General features: G+C 49.3%; 1 protein-coding gene across 2 annotated transcripts in view; it reads left to right on the top strand.

Annotated features, from left to right (window-relative positions):
• Positions 1–979: 979 nt before the first annotated feature.
• Positions 980–18,991, top strand: part of LOC146192357 (putative fatty acyl-CoA reductase CG5065) — a 41,769-nt gene continuing 23,757 nt past the window's right edge. The window contains exon 1 of one of the 2 annotated variants that reach the window (XM_084602463.1): positions 980–1,128. In XM_084602463.1, coding sequence (XP_084458589.1) covers positions 1,105–1,128 — 24 coding nt within the window. In that variant the 5' untranslated portion in view covers positions 980–1,104. Of the gene's footprint in view, positions 1,129–1,153; positions 1,247–18,991 lie in introns of those variants that run through there. The other variant, XM_084602465.1, reaches the window with a different exon arrangement.

Here is an 18,991-nt window from a genome sequence, read left to right as displayed (position 1 = left end):
TCGAGTTTTACCTTAAGTCCACTGTTGTGTCGTTTGGGACCGATATGTACAAGCCACGCGGAACTTCTCTGCACTGCTAATAGCCGTTCTGAATACCATCAAGTACTCTAATGGTTAACGATGCAGTACACCGATTTGTTTAAATCTTTCCCCCTAGCCGCCTGAATTTTATGTATACGCATCATTCGTCTCCGAGTGCATTCACACAACTGACCAAACCAAAAGCACCTCGTGGAAGGATCTAGTCGCCGATATGAATGAGGTCACGCATGCGTAATAGACATGTATGCTGCTAACATCTGTGTTTGTCTTTTCCGTTCCTCAGCTGTGTGTAGATTGATAACACATGGGATTTTGATGGCTCTAAAGAGCCACTGAATGGCGATCGCTGTGACATAAAAAAGAAAAAAAGCCTATATTCGTGTAGCAGATTATCGCAACATAGTGACTGTAAAAAATGCTGTAGAACTGATTGCATTTCAATAAGTTGTTGCAAGAAAGATGCATCAGTAATTAAGAAGTCTAGCCTAGAGGGTGGTCACTATGTTAGAAGTTCCTGTCTGAAGCCCTCCAGTCGGGCACTGAAGTGATTTCTGCGCCGTACAATTTCATGGGAATGCTGCGAGTGCAACTGCTATTGAAACCCGAAATTAAAGTCAATTTTTCTTTCACTTTTTTTTTTTCTGAAGTCAGCGTAATTCGAATATCCCTTATCAACGCCTTCTGGTTCCGTAAGTTTTATGCGGAACAGGAAAGCGTAGCCAGGAACTCGAGAGCGATTTTTCCGCCCACGCGCCGGTCAGAAAAGCGACCCCACGAGAACGCGGCGTAGTATACTACCACCAGCGTGGCCTCCTCGACGAGCGGCCACTCACCTGCGTACGCGTTGTCAATAAAAGGCGCTTTCGAAGGTCGCCCTAATGACCGGTCAGCCCCTGTGCGGAAGGAAGGCCCCACCCTCCTCCCGACGGCAGAGAAAAAGAATGCAGGTTGCTTCCGCGAGGGGCCGCTGGCGTCGGCGCCCCCTCGCCGCCGTTCGTGCCATGTCGAACGGGGCCCCTGAGTGGCACAGCTCGGTGCGACCTGTTGGGGCGACGCAGCTACATGACCTCGGATGCGCGGAGAACGGTGAGTCTGTGCTGCTCTCTTCTGGCTTTGGCAACGTCGCCGATCGTCTTCCGTCGCCACTCACAGGCACTGCCCACTCGCGTTTCTCAAGCCATCAGGACTTTCTGACGTCATACAGGTTATTGTACTGTTAATTTTTTTTCGCGCGACCAGGACTCGTTGTGATGTATCAAGGGTGAAATATGGGGGGAAAATATGTAGCGAGGCGTGTGCCAACAGCAGGAGGAGGCAAGGCAGCGTGAAGAACATACCATCAGCACAGCCGCGCATTTTGTATTTTCGCACACTGTGAAAGCAAAAAGAAAAAAAAAGACCGTTGTACTACGACAGAGTTCCGCGAGTTCGTCCTTCGCTGCAAGTAATGCATAGCGGGCCCCATAAGCTGTGCCAATAATCAAAAGCAGGGTGATAATCTGAAGGGGCGTGTAACGTAACGAGGACGCGAAAAGTAACACCTGGAAGGGGTCGTATAAAATGCTGCCGTGCATAGTACCAAGCACACCAGACTCCTCAGCATCCTCCGCAGAGGTCGCCCGGCTTGTGAACCTGTCTCCCGCCAGCCTCAACTCTTCGGAGCTTCATTCGGACACTGTGTTCCTAATGAATTTTCACAGACAGAATTTGAAAGTGTGTACGCCGTGTTGGATATTTCTCTCCCGCGATCCGCAATGTTCCTTCTGCCAACATTTCGCCATTGCGTTTCCTCCTTTAAAGATGCCCTAGAAAGCTTTAAAATGTGTTTTCGCTTCGCCCAGCCGCGTTGTCGCATTGCTCCATTCCCAGACTCGCTGACACAGCCCACTTCTGTACACACGGAGTGCGCTCACGGGGGACTCACTCGGCGCCGCTTCTTCCTGGTTTCCAACGGACCGACTCTTTGGGGCGTGCAAGACCGTCTCGTGGAAATACTGTCTGGCAAGAGCAAATATTTGAGGCGGCGGCCACCGCACAGCGCTTTTCGGCAAGCTGCGCCTTGCCCCCGGAGCGACGGCATCAGCGACGCGTGAGGAGGGGGAGTTTTCCTCGTCCCGCGGATGGCGCGGCCGCGAATTCGGTCACGGGGCCACGGAGCCCCGTGGCCCGCAATCCGGCCGAGTGACGTAACGGGCCGGACCCCCCGAGCAGCGCACCGCTCGGACCGGGCCGCTGGCAGCGGTGGCTTGTTATCTGGCATCGGACAAATGCGCTATCGGCCCGCCAATTTTCGTTGCGTCACTGCTGAGGGTAGAAGGGCTCAATGGGGTCGACGATCGCACTCAGCCGGCAACTTAAATCCCGGTGTGTATAATGTGGAGGGCGCTAGCATGGATTAATGAGAACGGCGACAGCAGCTGCAGTCAGTGACGATCTCCCAGAGAGTTCACTTGGCTTGCGTAGCCGCCCTGCTCTGGCCTCCAGAAAGGAGACGCATGCTGTGCCCGTCGTTGGCAAGTACCAACCATCGCCCCAGTGTATCCTATACCGTTAGTTAACGGTTGACACGCTTCGTCGTTTGCCTCATTCCCGTTTACCTGTGCGGTTCAGAGCAGACGGAAGTAGGCCCTTCCCGCTTTTCTGTGTGCAAGCTTAATGCGAACTCTTGATAGTGGAGAGCGATCGCACTTGCCTGGAGCAGTCCGCCACGGAGGCTAATAGATCCATATCTTAACACAGCTGGTTTGTGTGGGGCAATGAGTTTGTCTGGTTGGTTCGCATGGCTTTGCGACCGCGCTGGTATATTATCAGTCAAAATAAGTGCACGCCTTACTCTCGTTTTCAGCTTGCGCAGACAAGCGCTTTAGACAAGTGTGATGAACTCTTGCCTATGAAACCATGTCGGACTCAACCAGCCACAGCGTTGCGCTCGGTGTCGATGCGCCAAGAATTACCAATGCAACCGGAAATGTGCGTAATCAGGTGTGACCGCAGCTGTAGAGACATCGTTCGGTTACGAATAACTGCTACGGAAACGGATGTCTACTTCAGCACTGGCATAAGTACCGCCACTAGTGACAGCAATACGACACCATCCTATGATAGTGTCTCTCGTCCGTAGGCTGCTCGCTACAGAGTTTATACAGCGCTCGCAACGTGGCACCCAGCCGCCACAATTCCAATCCTCCGGCACTGCCAATGATTGCTTGAGACCTTATCGATGCCTCAGTTGAGTGCGCCTCTGAAACGAACCTGAGATATGACCGATAGAAGTAGCTGGTGACACGTCGAGAGACCATCCGGTCTTGTAGGTTTATCACTTCGAAATGGGCGCACTATCGAAATCCTGTGAACTGGTTGGTAAAGGGGTGGGAACTGCAGTGCGTAAGTCCGTATAGGTCTCGCTTTCGTCTCGACATAGCACTGCAGAGGGGTAAGCGTGATGCAATGTATAGTTACGGTTCCGTAACAGCTTGAGTTTATCCTGTTTGATGCGTCGCAAACAATTTATACATATGCAGTGAAAGTCTTTCGAGACCGTCAGCATGTCAAATGCCTGAATTACTCCGCCATGAGCTCACTTTGTATGTACTGCGTATCTTTACTTTGTGTTTCGCCTTTGTTAGCTGGTCGCTCGTGCGCAGGTTTTTCTTTTTTTACGCAAGCTTGCCATAAGGCGTATATATTTCTTACAAGCGCATACTTGCTTCCTTTAGGCATTTAGTAAATAGTCTACATATGTCTTCCCTGTATTACTACTACTACAGTCCATTAGTTTATTTTGTTTGCACTAATCTTGTGTAGGGTATACTGCTGGGCTAGTTGTTGATGGTTGTCAAATATTATGGTGTCGCAGCGCTGGCAGACATGGACGGACTAGTGTAGTTGTCTGTGTCCCTAGTTCTTTGTCCTTGTCTGCCAGCGCTGCGACACCATAACGTTTGCACTAATCGTTTACAAGTAATCTGTGCATTCTTTTTTTTTTTTTTTTACCAAAGCCGATTTTCAGTCTTATAACTACGCGAACGTGAACTCGTCACACTGATATGGCGTCGGATTCCCTTTCAATAACGGTCGAGCTTCGGATAAAGCGCGCGCTCTGGGATATCCAAACAAGCGAGTCCGGCGTCTCAATATCATTAGCCTCGTGTTCCGTGCTTCGAATTACATTCAGTCATGACGAAACAACGGCATGTCGTGATCTGTGAGCTTCAGCTTTGTTCCCGCAGTGCGCGAAGGGCAGTAGAGTGCCGCACTTAAGTACTGTCGATGCAGTGCGCATGGCAGAAACAGTGCATGCATGCTTTGTTAGTTTAAAGAATTTAACGCGCAAAATAGGCGCAGGCTGTGAGGGGCGCGAAAGTGAAGGACACTGGAGTATTTCAATGGCGTAGGGTTGTTTAGTGAGCACCGATATCGCACAGTACACTGGCCCCTTCATTTCGACTGAATTGGAAAGCGACCGGAACGTTACTTCATCCTCATGTTTTCCTACGTGTCCAGCTTCGACGTCCATATTACTCCTATTTTCAGAAATTTGAAGCCGAGCTACGATACCAGCCTCCTTGTTCTAAAGTATCGGTCTCTTGACCAAACTTCTGAGCAGAACCGGACAGAAAATGAAACTGAGGGTGACTGTACACCATTCTTTGTGCAGTTTGTTCTCATGTTCAGTGGCAGAACGCTTGTAGATGTTTCTATTGTTAAACGCGGCGGCGGTCCATTGTTGCACGGGGCGGCGGTCATATGGCCTCGTGTTTCTCGTGAACTAAATCCGAAACTAGGTACCCGATAACAGGAAGGCCTTGACGTTACCACATAAGCTACCTTCCATGCGCTGATGCGTACTGGTGTTGCACGCGTGAGAGCCGTTTGCGTGTTTAAGTGAGTCCCAAGGCCATCGTCTCCAATGCCGTGTCGGCGCGATAGCGGGGCTGCCGGGACAGCGATAGTATATACCAATATGCGCAGCTGGAAGAATTCGCCCTTTTCTTTTTGTCTACGCCACCGCTTTTCGTTTTCACGTGTTATATGCGGCTGTACGAACGAAGCCAGCTTCTTTCCACGGTTACGTACGAGGCCTTCCTCTAGCGACATTAGTTAGTTTGGGCTATGTAAAATAAATTGCCCTGCCCGCACCGTCTTGCGACACAACGGGCTACCACTAACGACATAAGGTAAGATGGAGTCCGCTGTATAGGTGCCTGTGCTACGTGGTAGTGTATAGGGCTCGTGCGACCGAAAATCCGTCGCCGTACCCTGGAATTGAGAAAAACTGACGGAAGTTTTTTTTTTTTTTTTTTTTTTGTGTGTGTGCAGCGTTCAGAATTGCGCCATGCGCTTCCCATTTAGCATCCATTTGTTACTCATGTGGAAGGACCGTTTGCGATGCTATTTGAATCGACGAAATCTCTACCTCCAATGTATAACGTTGATTGTAAATGTAGATCCACCAACAAGTAAGGCATACTGTGCATTTCTCCCCCCTCCCCTCCCCCTTAAAAAAAAGCAAAATTAAAGGGCGGGGCTAAGAGCCCCTATCGCGTCTACTCTGCAGCCGAAGCTTAAAACGTCCTCATTTTTTTACGGTTCTTAGCAGACATCGGGCGAAATGCGTTCTGACTCTCATTACGGTGTTCTCGTCCAGTGACCCAAAGCCTATACCTTGCTTATTCTCTTCCTGCTTTCTCTTTCGTTTGGAGAAAACTTGTTTTGAAGCCTCGAGCTAATTGTCCCGGAACCTTTCTACGCGCGGCAGAAATTAACAATATATAAGGGGGCTTGCTTGACAGAGGTAGCGAAAATCATCATTGACCTTTAGATCAGTTTCAAACTTTCGGCTGGCCACGTTATGGCCATCTCAACTATGTCGACGGCAGGTTAAAGGCGCCTCCCGAATTTCACTCAGATTAATCTTGTACTGCATCCTGTACTGCGCCTACCACAGTTCCCTTGTGCCCTCGTCCGCATAATCCTATCCATACAGTCTATTGCAGTGGCAAGGAATTACAATTTTCATTAAAATTAAATTCGCCTTGAAGCTGCTAATTCCGCTGCTCGGGTAAACAGTAACAGGATTGGAAATGCAACAAAACGAAAATAACAGCATTTCTAGTTCTTTTTTGATCATTTGTGATTCCTAGGATGTTGCATTCCAAATGCGCTTCCAGTCTTCCTGGAGCTTGTCAGCTCTTACGGCAGAACGACACGCTGGGCGCCCAAGTTTACGTGTTACTGCTAATTGTTTCAGCGCGTCTTGTACTGGCGTTTTCTCAATAAGCGAACAGCTCTGCCCGTATATTTAGCGTTGAAATTGCATAATATACTAACGACCTGCGCTTGCTCCAAAGAGGTGGCTTAATTATCCTAACGAGTACAAACGAGGCCGGCAACTGGGTTGCTGTGCTGTCAGTAGTCACGACGACCTCTCGTGTTGTTTTCTTCCGTTTGCTAGTAATAGTAGTAGAGTAATAAACATTCTATAAAAGTTTCATTTGGTTGGCAGGGTTTCACATCCCAAAGCGACTCGGACGATGAGAGACGCCGTAGTGGCAATCTCCGGAAAATTCGACTGCTGTCGGTTCTTTAAAGTGCGCTGTCTTTATTTTCTGCACTTGTGCCAACGTTAGTGTCCCTTGTGCGTAGGAGCCAACGCACAGTGATTCTGTGCACATTTTCTGGAAGCAAGTCCTTCGTGTCCACACCGAACGTCGCTCCTATAGTTTCCGAGTGCAAACAAGACGCCTGCGCAAGCACCTGGAACGAGAACGGAACCAGGGGTACGCTGCGAAGCCGATTTTCCTTGCCAAGAGCACTCTGCTCGAAGCGCTGTCACGGCTGCACGGACACGTATCTCCCTTTGTCCATCTGCCGTCCCGGGCATTGTTACCGCGAGCAATATCTCCTCGGTTAACCAGACCGAAGTCGGGCGGGCGGCCTACGTGTCTGCCGTTGCGTCACCATGTTCTGCTTCCAGCGGCGTGCCACTTTTTCTTCTGACCGAGAAACCCACCGGAAACAGGGCCGCGCCGGACGCAATCTTCGCTTCAGGGCAGACGGCTGCGGCGACTGGCCTTGGGAGGGCCCAGCTGAGAGGCCCGGAAAGGATGCACACGGAACGCGTGTAGCGTCTAGGTGTGTCTGCACCCGTTTGGTGGTGAACCTGCTTTGGAGGCATTTAAACTGTCATGAAAAACGTAGGATATATCATTGTCGAGTTATTTGCGAGTATCCCGCCCCAGTTTCTCATCCTTTAGGGCGATGAGAGGGCTTGCGAACAGTGAAATGCTCTTATTTTCGATGTGCCTCTCACGGGGTGACTCTGCACTGATGTGCTCTCTTCACGGTGCCATGTTTTGAGAGGCAATTGTCATGCTGCGGTATCAAACGGAGATATCAAAACATGGGCGCATGTAATGATCGCTGGTTCTGAAGGCACTTATCAGGTAGTCTTGCCGGGAAGCGACTATATATCGTGCACAAGGTCCTCACTTCCTAGTTTCAATGTGCATTTTTCATCCGGTTGTCATTTCAATTTTTTGATATCCTCATTCCTTGATACAAAATTCGGAGTAATGAAACCGTATACATCGACCTGGTTAACCTTTTAGCTAGTTTTCTTCATGTTCGACGGTAATTTGTCATCAACGCGATCCCATGTCAGTTGATGGCTTGCCTGCGGAAGGACTGCCATGTACCTTCCGGTTTGTTCGTTGCTTGCCTTAGAAAGTGTGGTGGCGGATAATGTCTTCGGAATATAAAATGTACTTCTGAAACTGTCCATTCCGCGGCTTATTCGGGCAGTATTTAGAGCCGCCACTATAGGAGCAAAATCTGTCAACACAGGAAAAGAGCGCTGGCGCGTTTCCTTACATGGCCATGTCTTCCGCGACCCATACGTTACAATTAAGTACTAATGTATAGTTAAACTTCAGCGGGAGACCATGTGGAAATGATATAAAACTCCTTTTACCTTTACACTTCGACCCTTTTTTATTTTTATTCTTGACTTCGTGTGCAAGCGAAACCAGGGAAAAAAAATGTATTTTCGAGCGAATGTGGCTAGCAGTGATACGAACTTTTAAAATTGGCTAGAAGTTCACAATAGTTCAAACACATAATTTTTTTTCTTCACTGTCTTATAGGGTTTACAGAAGCCGTGCCTAGGGCCTTTTATGGGTTTCCTTTGTGCATGCTCGCAATTGTAAGACTTCATCGTACTTTTCTTTTTCCGGCCGGTTGTCTCAAAAAGAGGAACTGCAAGTCGCATCAGAACTTCGCGGCGGAAAATATTCCCTAAAAAAGTTATGGGACTGGCCACGTTAAGCGCAGATTCCAAAGAACCTTGCAGAACCTTGTCACAAATCAAGTGGCTGATCTAAACGTGGGCCGTAACGTTGATAATTCCCAGATACGAGAGCAGCCGAGAATTAGGCTGCGGCTATTTTCCAACAACACGAAAACAAGAAAGAGGCAGTCCCGACGCGCTCGCTTTGATCGCGGATAGCTTTGATGGCGGGGGAGGAAGCACCGTCAAAGCACTGTCGTGCGGCTTTGTTTCTTTCCTCTTCAGCCATGTGATGTGCATGCCTGAAATAGACGTGGCTAAGGTGGGTGTTCCACCGAAGCTCTTCATCGACACCTGAAGGTTTTAACTTGTGACGATGCTTGGTCTGTGAAATGTTACTGTTCCAATGTTTTCCTTCAGTGGCATGAAAATCGCTCGGGTCACGCACCCTATTCTCAAATACTGTCTTTATTGGTGCGGATGGTCCACCTCGTTACTTTAATCCAGCTTTTCTCTTACCTCGAGCACACCACGTTCTGTAAGGTCTGTTGCTATAAATAAGCCTCCTAAGGGCTTAATCTACCCAGCACATAGACGGCATTCAGTGTCCAACTGCGCGTGTGCCCTGTGTCCGTGACAAGAAGGCCCCTGTGGTCCCTCTCCACCGGTCAAGCTCCACTGCTTGTTCCCAGATATGTACTCAATCGAATTTAAACGCTGTAGCAGAACAATGCCCAGACCGCGTCGGGGGCGACACGCGTACGTGCATCTTTGACGGCCGACATCGCTTGCGGTGGTTTCATCACGACACCCGGTGGCGGCGGCCTTGATGCCACTACGGCGTGAAAGTGGAAACGCGCCCTCATCTTGATTCTTTCTCAAGGACGAAGGAGAAAGTGAAGCTGGATACAAAGACGGTGGCTTCACAATCACCCGTGTCTTGTTCACCCTTTTGTATTGTCACCGGCGACACGACCATCTGGCTGTCGGTGGCCGTGAGCGTTGTAACCGTTATTCAGACGGCAGATTTTGTTGGGCACTTTATATCATATTAGGAGCACTCGCCGTTCCGCCTGCGAGGGTGCTTCCTCCGCTCGCCTGTTGGTAGCCGTTTTCCTGATAATCAATTATCAGCGATAGAGCACACCTTGTCAATGTCAGCTACGGAGCTCTCGTCGCGTGGAAGGAACCATTAGAGCATTGTTTTTCCTGCTTATTTAGGTCAGCAAGATCGAGTGCAACACATTATTACAGAAAGAGGAATCGCCGCCGTGGGGCTCAGTAGTTAAGACATTCGGCTGCTGAACCCAAGGGTGCGGGTTCGAATCCCGGTCGCAATGCCCGTTTTACGGTAGAGGCGAAAAGCAAGGCACCAGTGTGCTGTGCGATGTCAGTGCACTTCAAAGAACCTCAGGCGGTCACTAATTACATAGTCTTACGCTACAGCGTCTCTCCTAGTGGGGCTGAGTCGCTTTGTGACATTAAACCCTACAAACCAAATCATCATACAGGAGGAATGCTACACCTAGCCGACACTTTCTTCACAAGAATCAATAATTGGTTCGCAGGTAGGGAAAGGCGCAATATCTGTCACACTTGCTCTGTGGACACCTTAACTGCTTGTAAAGGAAGGGATGAAGGCGGGAGTGAAAGTGGAAAGAGAGAAAGGGAGCCGTAGTGGAGGGCCACGGAGTAATTTCGACCACCTGGGGATCTTTAACGTGCGCTGACCCGCCCTGCTTTTGAACATATTTCCATGAGTGCAGACTTGGTCATAAGAGTGATAGCAGAAAGCATTTCATCAGTGCCTTTCGATCGGCGAAAATGTGCACTTAGCAAGCGACGCAGTATACGCTGGTCGCTATAGTAGCTGAATATGAGTGTTTTGTCACTGTTACAGTTGATTACATCCTCTCCCAGTTAATTTCTCTGGGAATCTTTTTCACGGGAGTAGGAGGTAGTAAAATGCATGCGTTATGACAACTGCAATAGCCACATTACAAAGCATTGAGTTTTATGCCCGCTGTGGGGCTAAAATCTGTACGGCTGGTCTACACGCCGCTGACAGCCTAGTTTCAACAGAGCTGCTAGTCGCTGTGTTGCCTGTAGTTTCTGTCGAGTTGAGCCTTGAGAAATCTTGCAGTGAACATATTTAGCTTGCTGATATGACGACCAAATTTCCGCCGCCGTAGCGAGGAAAGCTGGCCGAGCCGCTAATATGACGTACAAGCTTTGCGAATAACACAAGAGCTCGCTGTCGGAAAAACTAGCAGCTTTTTTTTTTTTTTTTTAATCGAACATAACCAACCAGCCCGCACCTTGACAGGCTTATGTAGAACGGTGAAATAGACCACTCTTTCGTATACCATTTATTTTAGCGCATTCTTGTTTTCATGTTGCTCGGCATTCATAGGCAGGAATATTTCGCGTCTGGCCTGGTGCCACTGAAACAATCGGCCGCGGTAACAATTCAGCTCTCCTCGCTTCGTGCGCATAGCTGTTTTTAATGCGATGGCATTGGAAGCATCGGGATAAATAACGGTGCGTCCGGCCTAGTGTTATAGAATTCCCTGACTGGTCGATGGGGGGTGAAACACGACGAGAGCACATAACATGTCTGAGCTCGCTGGTGCGCAGATCCCGTCACACGGCCTATGGCGATTGCGGACTCTGTGCCTGCGCTGGTGAATGATAATAAGGAATAAGTAGTGCCACAGGCGAAGACAGGACGCCCATGCATACAGCGCTAACTTCCAAATATGGTTTACTTTGCATCGCAATAGTGATTTTATTTTGTAACAGCGGGGCACCACCAGGTGTGCGCGTGTGTCCTGCTGTCCTAGCCTCCTTCGCGTTACTGTTATGATAAAAGTATGTCACTGAAGATCGCAAGATCTGCTCATGCGTAATCCCAGTGTATGGGGAGAGAAGCGATCATGACGGAGGAAGCGTACTGGACTTCATGTCTCGTGCTTTCACATTCTTTACACGTAATATACTTAGATGTCACATATATATATTTTTTGTCAGCCTGGGTGCCTAGTTGATATGTGTGTGCACCAAATGGGCAGGTACATGCTGACACGGTGAGTGCTGGAATACGACGGCCTCGTTTATGTGTGTGTCGCTCACAGTCTAGCTGGTAGTGGCGCAGCATATGCGCGAAGCTTTGGAGGGCCGGAAGTTGCCGCCAACTGACGACAAATCCTGGTAGTGCCTGCCAAAGAAGTGCACGCGCAAGTTTTCCGGTACGGGGGTTGGTCGTGCACTTTGACTCCGCCGCGTTTGCTGCGTGCAAAGAAAGGCTGCTTTTGCCGGTGCCCCGGAAAAAAAAGGGCCCCCTAAGCTTGCGCCGTGACGGGTGCCCGTAAATCGGCGGAGGAAAACGCGTCAAAGGGAATGGTGCCGACGCACGAGCGAACAGTCTCAAATTTCCGGCCGCTCTGAAGGAAGGAACACCGTGCCGAAATCCAGGGGGATCGCTTGTTTACGGTGAATTCAGCCTTGTGAAGACAAAAGGGCGGTTGTAGGCGTTCAGTTTTATAGACAAGAACTAGACTCTATTGATCGTGGATGCTTTTGCCTTCCACTCGCTCGCCGGCAGGCCCCTTGGCACTGTAGAGCAATGCCGCGCAAGTACTGTTATATAGAGATGCTGAATTTCCGAGAACTTCGAATGGCTCGAAAACAGTTCCATGTTTTCTTTTTCATTAACCTTTGAAATTTTGGAATGGAACAGGGGTCCAGAATAGTGAATTTAACGCTAAAGTCAGGCAACACAGTGATTTAAGCTCTAACCTAAGCGAGCTTAGGCAGTGAGCCGTGTATCCAATACATATTTTATGCGCAATTTATTCGCAATAGTGCCACCGGCTGCTTGTACGTACGTGTGTTGATGTTTTCCACGACTAACGCCACTATACCTCATCGCTTCCCAGCTCTTCAGTCACTTTGCGCATCTCACCAGCAACGTAACCCCAGTCTTACAATTCCTCCTTCAATGACCGGTGGAAGAATGGTTATGGCGTTGCTGTGACCAATTAATGAGCGCCTCTTCATGAATATTAGAGCACCAGCTGCCAGTCTAAAGTTGCCCACGCTAAGCATTTATCAAAGTCTTTGCGTGATGCTTCATTCGCTTTCGGGCTGAGCAAAGATGCCCTAAGAAGCTGGAGCCAAGGCAGCGCCAATTTAGCTTTGTAGCTCTGGAGTGACACGGTCAAGAGGAGCAGCCACCTTTTTTTTTTTTTTTCGGCAATGCATGGTTGCTGTTTTCCTCCTTTGTAAAGTACCACCTCTCGAGCTTTACTTCGCCCTTCCTTAGCTTGGTCGGCATTTTTAATACGGCTCTGAACGTTCCTAGGGTCACCCGCCCTCCTCTTTCTACATCGCACACCTGCTGCTTCTACTTTTTGACACACCTGGCAAACTTCATTCGTGCAGGTGCATATCTACACTAATATACAACATTGCCTGACACAATGTCACACAGCGCCCCGCCATGGTGGGGCAGTGGTTAGGGCGATCAATTACGATGCCCAAGGATGCGGGATCGAATCCCGGCAGCCACTTTTCGATGGAGGCGAAAGGCAAGGCGCCCGTGTGCTGTGCGATGTCAGCGCACGTTAAAGAACCACCCCAGGTGATCGAAATTTCCGGAGCCCTCCACTGCGAAGTCTCTCGTAGCGTGAGTTGCTTTGGGACTTTACCTCCCCTCTCCCCCCAAAAATTAAAAGCGATAACTCAACACAGCCTTCCAGTCCCCTGCCTACTCTTTCTCGCCACCGCTGCCCATCTTTGTCGCCTCCTGGGACCTCCCCCTTCAAAATGCCCTCGACACCTTCCCCTCGTTTAGAATTGTTAGGACAGTTTACTCAATGCTAAGTTGCCGCTGTACAACGCTAGCAATGCTTATCAGTATCCGCCGTTACCCCCTGGAGGGCCAGTTCTGAACGATGTCGCTGAACGGTTAATAACTACCCGTAGCCTCTCCCTTCAAAATTCCTTCGGAGCATTCTAGTCTACACCCGGTTGTGGTGTGCTTCAGGTTCGCAGACATCCATGGAGGAGCCGCACGCTTTCGCTTTGTCTACTTATAGGTTTAAGCGTGTTAAACCTTTCCTTGCTCTTTTTTACTCGATGACTATTAAGCGATTGTTTTGCTCACGCAAGTGTCCGGGATATCCACCTGGAATATTCCGCAAATGATGCCTTGTCAAACGCGTAGAATTAGGAAATCTATGCTCAACTTTACAGTACGTGCATACTGTTTACTCTTCCCGCCAGTGGTCGCACCGCAGTACTTAGATTTTAAACCGCGGGCGAACATTTGTCAATGTTTGCAAAAATATACCTTTTTAATTGACTCCTGCGCATTATTATATTATCTTTTGTTTTCTCCGCGAAGGTACGTATGGTTAGACTTTAGTGCACAGCCGTATAAGTTGGAACTTTATAGTGCCAGAAAAAAACGCCGCGCCAGGACAGTACAGATAGGCAATGAGACGGAAGGAGTCTTTCTTAGTTCCGTTCTGAGATTACTAATTTAACAAAGAACAATTTGTTGTGCCCATAAGTTCTGAATATAGCTTCCGGCTTCTGCAAGCCTGCACTGTTTTTGTGTAAGTGAAGATCGGTTGTCAGACGACGCAAATCAAATTTGTTTACTACGCGCGCATTATACCAGCACGAAATAACAAGGAACTGTTAGCAAACTTAAGTCACATAACAGCGAGTATGGCTCTTTGCTAACCGCTAATGAAAAAAGAATGAAAGCCATTGTATGCAGGAGTCTGCTACGAAGAAAGTCCCAGCGCAGCAGCAAGCTCAACTAATTAGGAAAAAAAGCTCACAGCGCGAGACGAACATTTAGCCAACGTTATTCCTAACGATATTACATAATGTGCTGCGATATAGGGCAATATGTAGTATCGTGCGCGAAAGTGGGGTGACCACGGCTTCGGCGGCCGGAGCGGCTGCAGGGACGCACCGCGTCGCTGCTATCTCGCGCGGTTCGCTCGCTTCGAGAGTGCCCGGCGTGACGCAAGACTTTCCCTCGCTCTCGGGCTGGCGCTTATCATGCCACACTAGAAGTTTGTTAGCCATGATAAGCGCCATATCGAGAACGAGGGAAACTCTTGCGTCACGACGGGTACTCTTGCAGCGAGCGAGCCGCGCGAGATAGCAGCGACGCGGTGCGTCCCTGCAGCCGCTTTGGCCGCCGAAGCCGTGGTCTCCCCGGCGACTTTTGCGCACGATAGTACAGTACGGTCCACTCCTAAATGCCACGCTTTGCGAAGCTGCCGCGAGAGCGGGCGTCAAACGTCACAAAGCGCATGCGTAGTAAATAGCACCGCGTGCTCTTCCCACGTATGCACAGGATGACGCTTGCTCTCGCCAGATGCCGACTGCAGCGCTGCGCGGAGTACGTAGGCCATGGAATTGTACGTTCCATTTAACAGTGAACCGTACTGTACACGCGTGATATATGATTTTATCCCCGCCTTTCTGTCGATGCAAACTTGCGCTGCTACTGAATGTTCATTTCGTTGCGTCATTGCATGATACGCAAAAAGATAAGGCAGGTTTCAGAACCGCAGCCGCCGACGTGGTCGCTCGGGGAATTCTCGTTAACCAGGAGCCAGTTAGATCCCGTGCCTCTAATCAAACGCAGCTTACAAGTTCACCTTACGCTCGAGAACTGGGAGCGAAAGCGGGTAGAATGTCGCATATTTTTAAAAAGGTCGCTCACACTCAGCTGGAGGCGGTTTGAGTGAGCATTTTGAGAGCTCAATTTTCCCACCAGACTGCGTGACGCGAGTGAGCAGCACTTCTTTTTTTCTTCGCCCAGACAGTATACAGCACGCCCCTATGCGCGTACTAGGTGACGTACACTGACCTGTCAGAAGCAAAGCTTTGCACAAGTGACTGCAAGAGGGCCGTTAAGTCGAATGTCCTGTGGAAAGCTGTTAACTGTCTAAAGGGTCGAATAAAGGCTTCCGAAAGGCGAGAACAATGCTTAATTAGGACCAAAGCGCTTTCTGGCGAAACATTACGGGAGAGACTGCATGATGGCCCCTGTTTCGCCTTAGCATAACCGCTGGCTGACCTCTTGCGTCAGAGGACACTCCTATGCGCGTCGAAAGAATTCCAGGAGCGAGATATCACAATGGGCTGCTTCCAGGAAAGGAGCCCGCTATGTCGCACAAGGCCAGGAATTCCCCACTTTTCCTCCACCAAGTTCTTTACACCGACGACATCTCTTTAATTTGCCCGCCAAGTCGTCCACGGCACCAGAGCTGGAGCGGTCGCTGCGGGAGTAGTGCAACCTCTGCTCGCGTCCGCAGGAGACCAGTCAGTGTATAGTGTGGTGTCACGGTCTGTTTCTCCAGGTGACGCGCCTCTTCGGAGACGATAGGCGCCGGCGTAGTTCTTAGTGTCGGATTCCACTACCGGGATTTGCATCGGAGGAGATCTTGGGCACCGCCCATTGCCTCGTTCGCTTCTTTATCATCTGTTCGTACCCATTCACCACGTTGCCTTTTAAAAATTTATCTACCAAGATCGCCTTCCATCATTCGGAGTCGTTGAGAAAGCCACACCACTGGTAAGTGAATATGAAGCAAACTTCGCGAGGAACGGCGTAATTTTCGCGACTTAATGGTCATATTAGCACGGAGGTTCACTTCGATAGAAATCGCATTCCCATGTCTTTCATGTTTGAGCGGTGTAGTTGTCGTCACAAAAGCGGTTCCTACCTGTGAGTTTCTTGTACTGTCATGCTATAGCTAACTGTATATGCGCCCTTTCACAATACTGCGTTGGTTCTCAGTGGTGCGCGAGGAGTCTGTCTTCGGACTCCATCTTACCTTATATATGTATATTAGATCACAGAATTAGAGCTGATTCCCACTGCAGTGGCGGTTCGTTAAGGGCGCCACCTTCGCGTTTTACTTTGGAGTTCGGCATATTAGTAACTGCACCGTGCATCACTTTTCAAAGCGAAAGCCTGTAATGGCTCATATTCGTGGTCATGACCTTCTCCGTCAGCCCATGAGAGGTGTCACACTTTTTTACGAGGTACCACAGGACATCGCGAGATTGTGACGTTATCACCTGATGACGTTACCGTAGGGAGGAGTTAAAAATAAATAAATCCTGTCTCCACTGGGAATAGAACCTCGATCCATCCCTTGTATAGCCAGCCGCGCGCTGTAACAAACTGCGCCATGGCCGGCTTTATAAATATATTAAATTTATTCCCAGGCTTCTACAGACCCCAAAATAGATAAATCAAAATACATCGCAGAAAAAAATTCGTGAAACGCACATCATAATCTTCCTTGTCTACCGTAAGGATGATAGTAACGATGACAATGAAGCTGCAATTAGTGATAATGACGGTCGCATTAGCAATGATGGTGACGGTTAATTTAGTTGATAATGATGAGAGCTAACTTGATGCACCGTGTGCGCGACCAACGCTTATGCTTTCGCATTTCTGCAGTGTAGATTCCACAATGCTCTCGGAATTTTTTTTTTTTTTACGCATTATGGCGAGAGTGGCCCCTCGTGGGGCGGTATGGTCATAAACGCCAGGGCGCAGTTATGCCCGTATGCTGGCAGCGTAGAACGTAGGAGACGCGGCGAACTCCTTCGTTTCCCCAGTGCAGATGCTCAGTGACGAAACGCGCCGACTACAGAGTTCATTCTGGAGAGGCACAATGCGTTTGCACGCGTTTGGAATACAAGCGCGTTGATGCTCTTGCGGCGTCATTCTGTGGAAATGAACTACATCCCCTGAAATGCCCTTGAGCACACGTGCTGGGGTGCAAGACACGCAGATGCTATTCACAATATTATGTACGCGACCTGCGTCTCTTTAATATTGGGGCCAAATGCACGCACAAACTATTTCACTTGCTTTTAATGTTAACACGCTTACTGCGGCGTGGTTCACCGATGGTGGATAACGTCGTTTATTCAGGCAGTTCGGCGAGAAATACTGGGTCACATGATGAAGCGCGACAGATTTTTAGAGGTCCAGGAAGGGGAACTTCGCAATAAAATGGGTCTCAAGGTACCACCTTGTGACCCAGTATTTGTGACCGTACAGCATGCTTCTACGGCGTGGCTTACCGGTGACGGCTTAACGCACGTTACGCATGTGACGACGTCCAAGAATGAGAAGCTTTGGCACCTATGCTTCCAAGTAAGCGTCTTTGGAAGTGAGTGGTGCGCACTGCCCATTGTTTTTATTCGGACATACTTGCAGTATTTCAGCGCGTTCACCCACCGAGGCTTGCTTCACCAAAGCACACTTCCCTCGCTAACCGCAACAGTCATGCACACCGCATTCGCTTCAGTCACTGAATTCATGCGACGAGACATGGAGGAGGTCGCGCGAGGCTCAGTTGTTGACGTTAAGCAGTAGCCTCGCTCCTAGGAAAGTACGCCGTACCTGATCTTTCTGTAGACCGCCTCACTTCTCGACGACCTCAGCTCTGGCCCACGTAGTGTTACAAATTACCACTCTCGTGACGTCTTCCTTTTATATTAGAGAATTGTGCATATCATCATCATCAGCAGTAGCAGCAGCAGCCTGACTATACCCACTGCAGGGCGAAGACCTCTCCCATATTTCTCCAATTAACACGGTCCTGTGCTAGCTGCATCCACTTGATCCCTGCGAACTTCTTAATCTCATCCGCCCACCTAACTTTCTGCCGCCCCCTGCTACGCTTTCCTTCCCTTGGAATCCAGTTTGTTACCCTAAGCGACCATCGGGGCTATGGAACGAAAAATGGTAGGGGTAACATTAAAAGATGGGAAGCGTGCAGAGTGGGTCAGAGAAATAACTTCTGCATCTAACGTTTGCTAAAACCGCCAAAGACCGCCGTCGGTGTACACTGAATAGCCCGTTATAAATAACCAGCAAACACACTTAACCGGAGTCGTTGCAGCAACTATACGGCGTTTATCGCGATACAAAGGCAGAATTTGCGTGTATCCTGAACTGACAACCTTTTGAGTGATGGGAATGTTTTGGCAGCTCGCTTTTTACGCGATCACGTATAGAGCTAGTTCGATCGAAAAGGCACCGCCGTAACCTAAAACTAAAAACAAGACAACGTGTCGGAAAAAGCAAAATTGGCTGTGGTTTGACAAATGACTATCCCGAGTAGAATTGTGGAAGCAAAATCTGCGGCGGCGGCGGCACCTCTGTAACCGCGCCGCGGAGGAGTCGGCGGTGGCCTCGGAGCGCCAGCTGGGCTCCGTGTGATGTCACTTGCGCATGCGCAGCTTGGCTTATCAGGGGCTCCTCGAAATGGCTCAGCGACCAGCGTAGTGTTGCTTGCTTCCGCAACATAAAATGTGGACGCAACTAGGTATCAAACTTGTGTCGTTCTTAACGCAGCGTTCGTGGTGGGCCCGCATCATTTCGCTTTTCACTCGACATTCATCTGATAAGTCGAATCGGAAGCTAGTTTGCAATAGGGATTCCAACTGACGACATACGTGCCTCAAAATTATAAGCCGTTAATTTGTGTATAGCGATGTCAGAGAAATAACTTCTGCATCTAACGTTTGCTAAAACCGCCAAAGACCGCCGTCGGTGTACACTGAATAGCCCGTTATAAATAACCAGCAAACACACTTAAC

This window comes from Amblyomma maculatum, chromosome 4 (assembly GCF_055883805.1).
Source record: "Amblyomma maculatum isolate TAMU_Amacu chromosome 4, ASM5588380v1, whole genome shotgun sequence".
Taxonomy (NCBI): domain Eukaryota; kingdom Metazoa; phylum Arthropoda; class Arachnida; order Ixodida; family Ixodidae; genus Amblyomma; species Amblyomma maculatum.
Note: the sequence above shows the minus strand (reverse complement) of the source record. Positions and strands in the feature narration are given on the sequence as shown.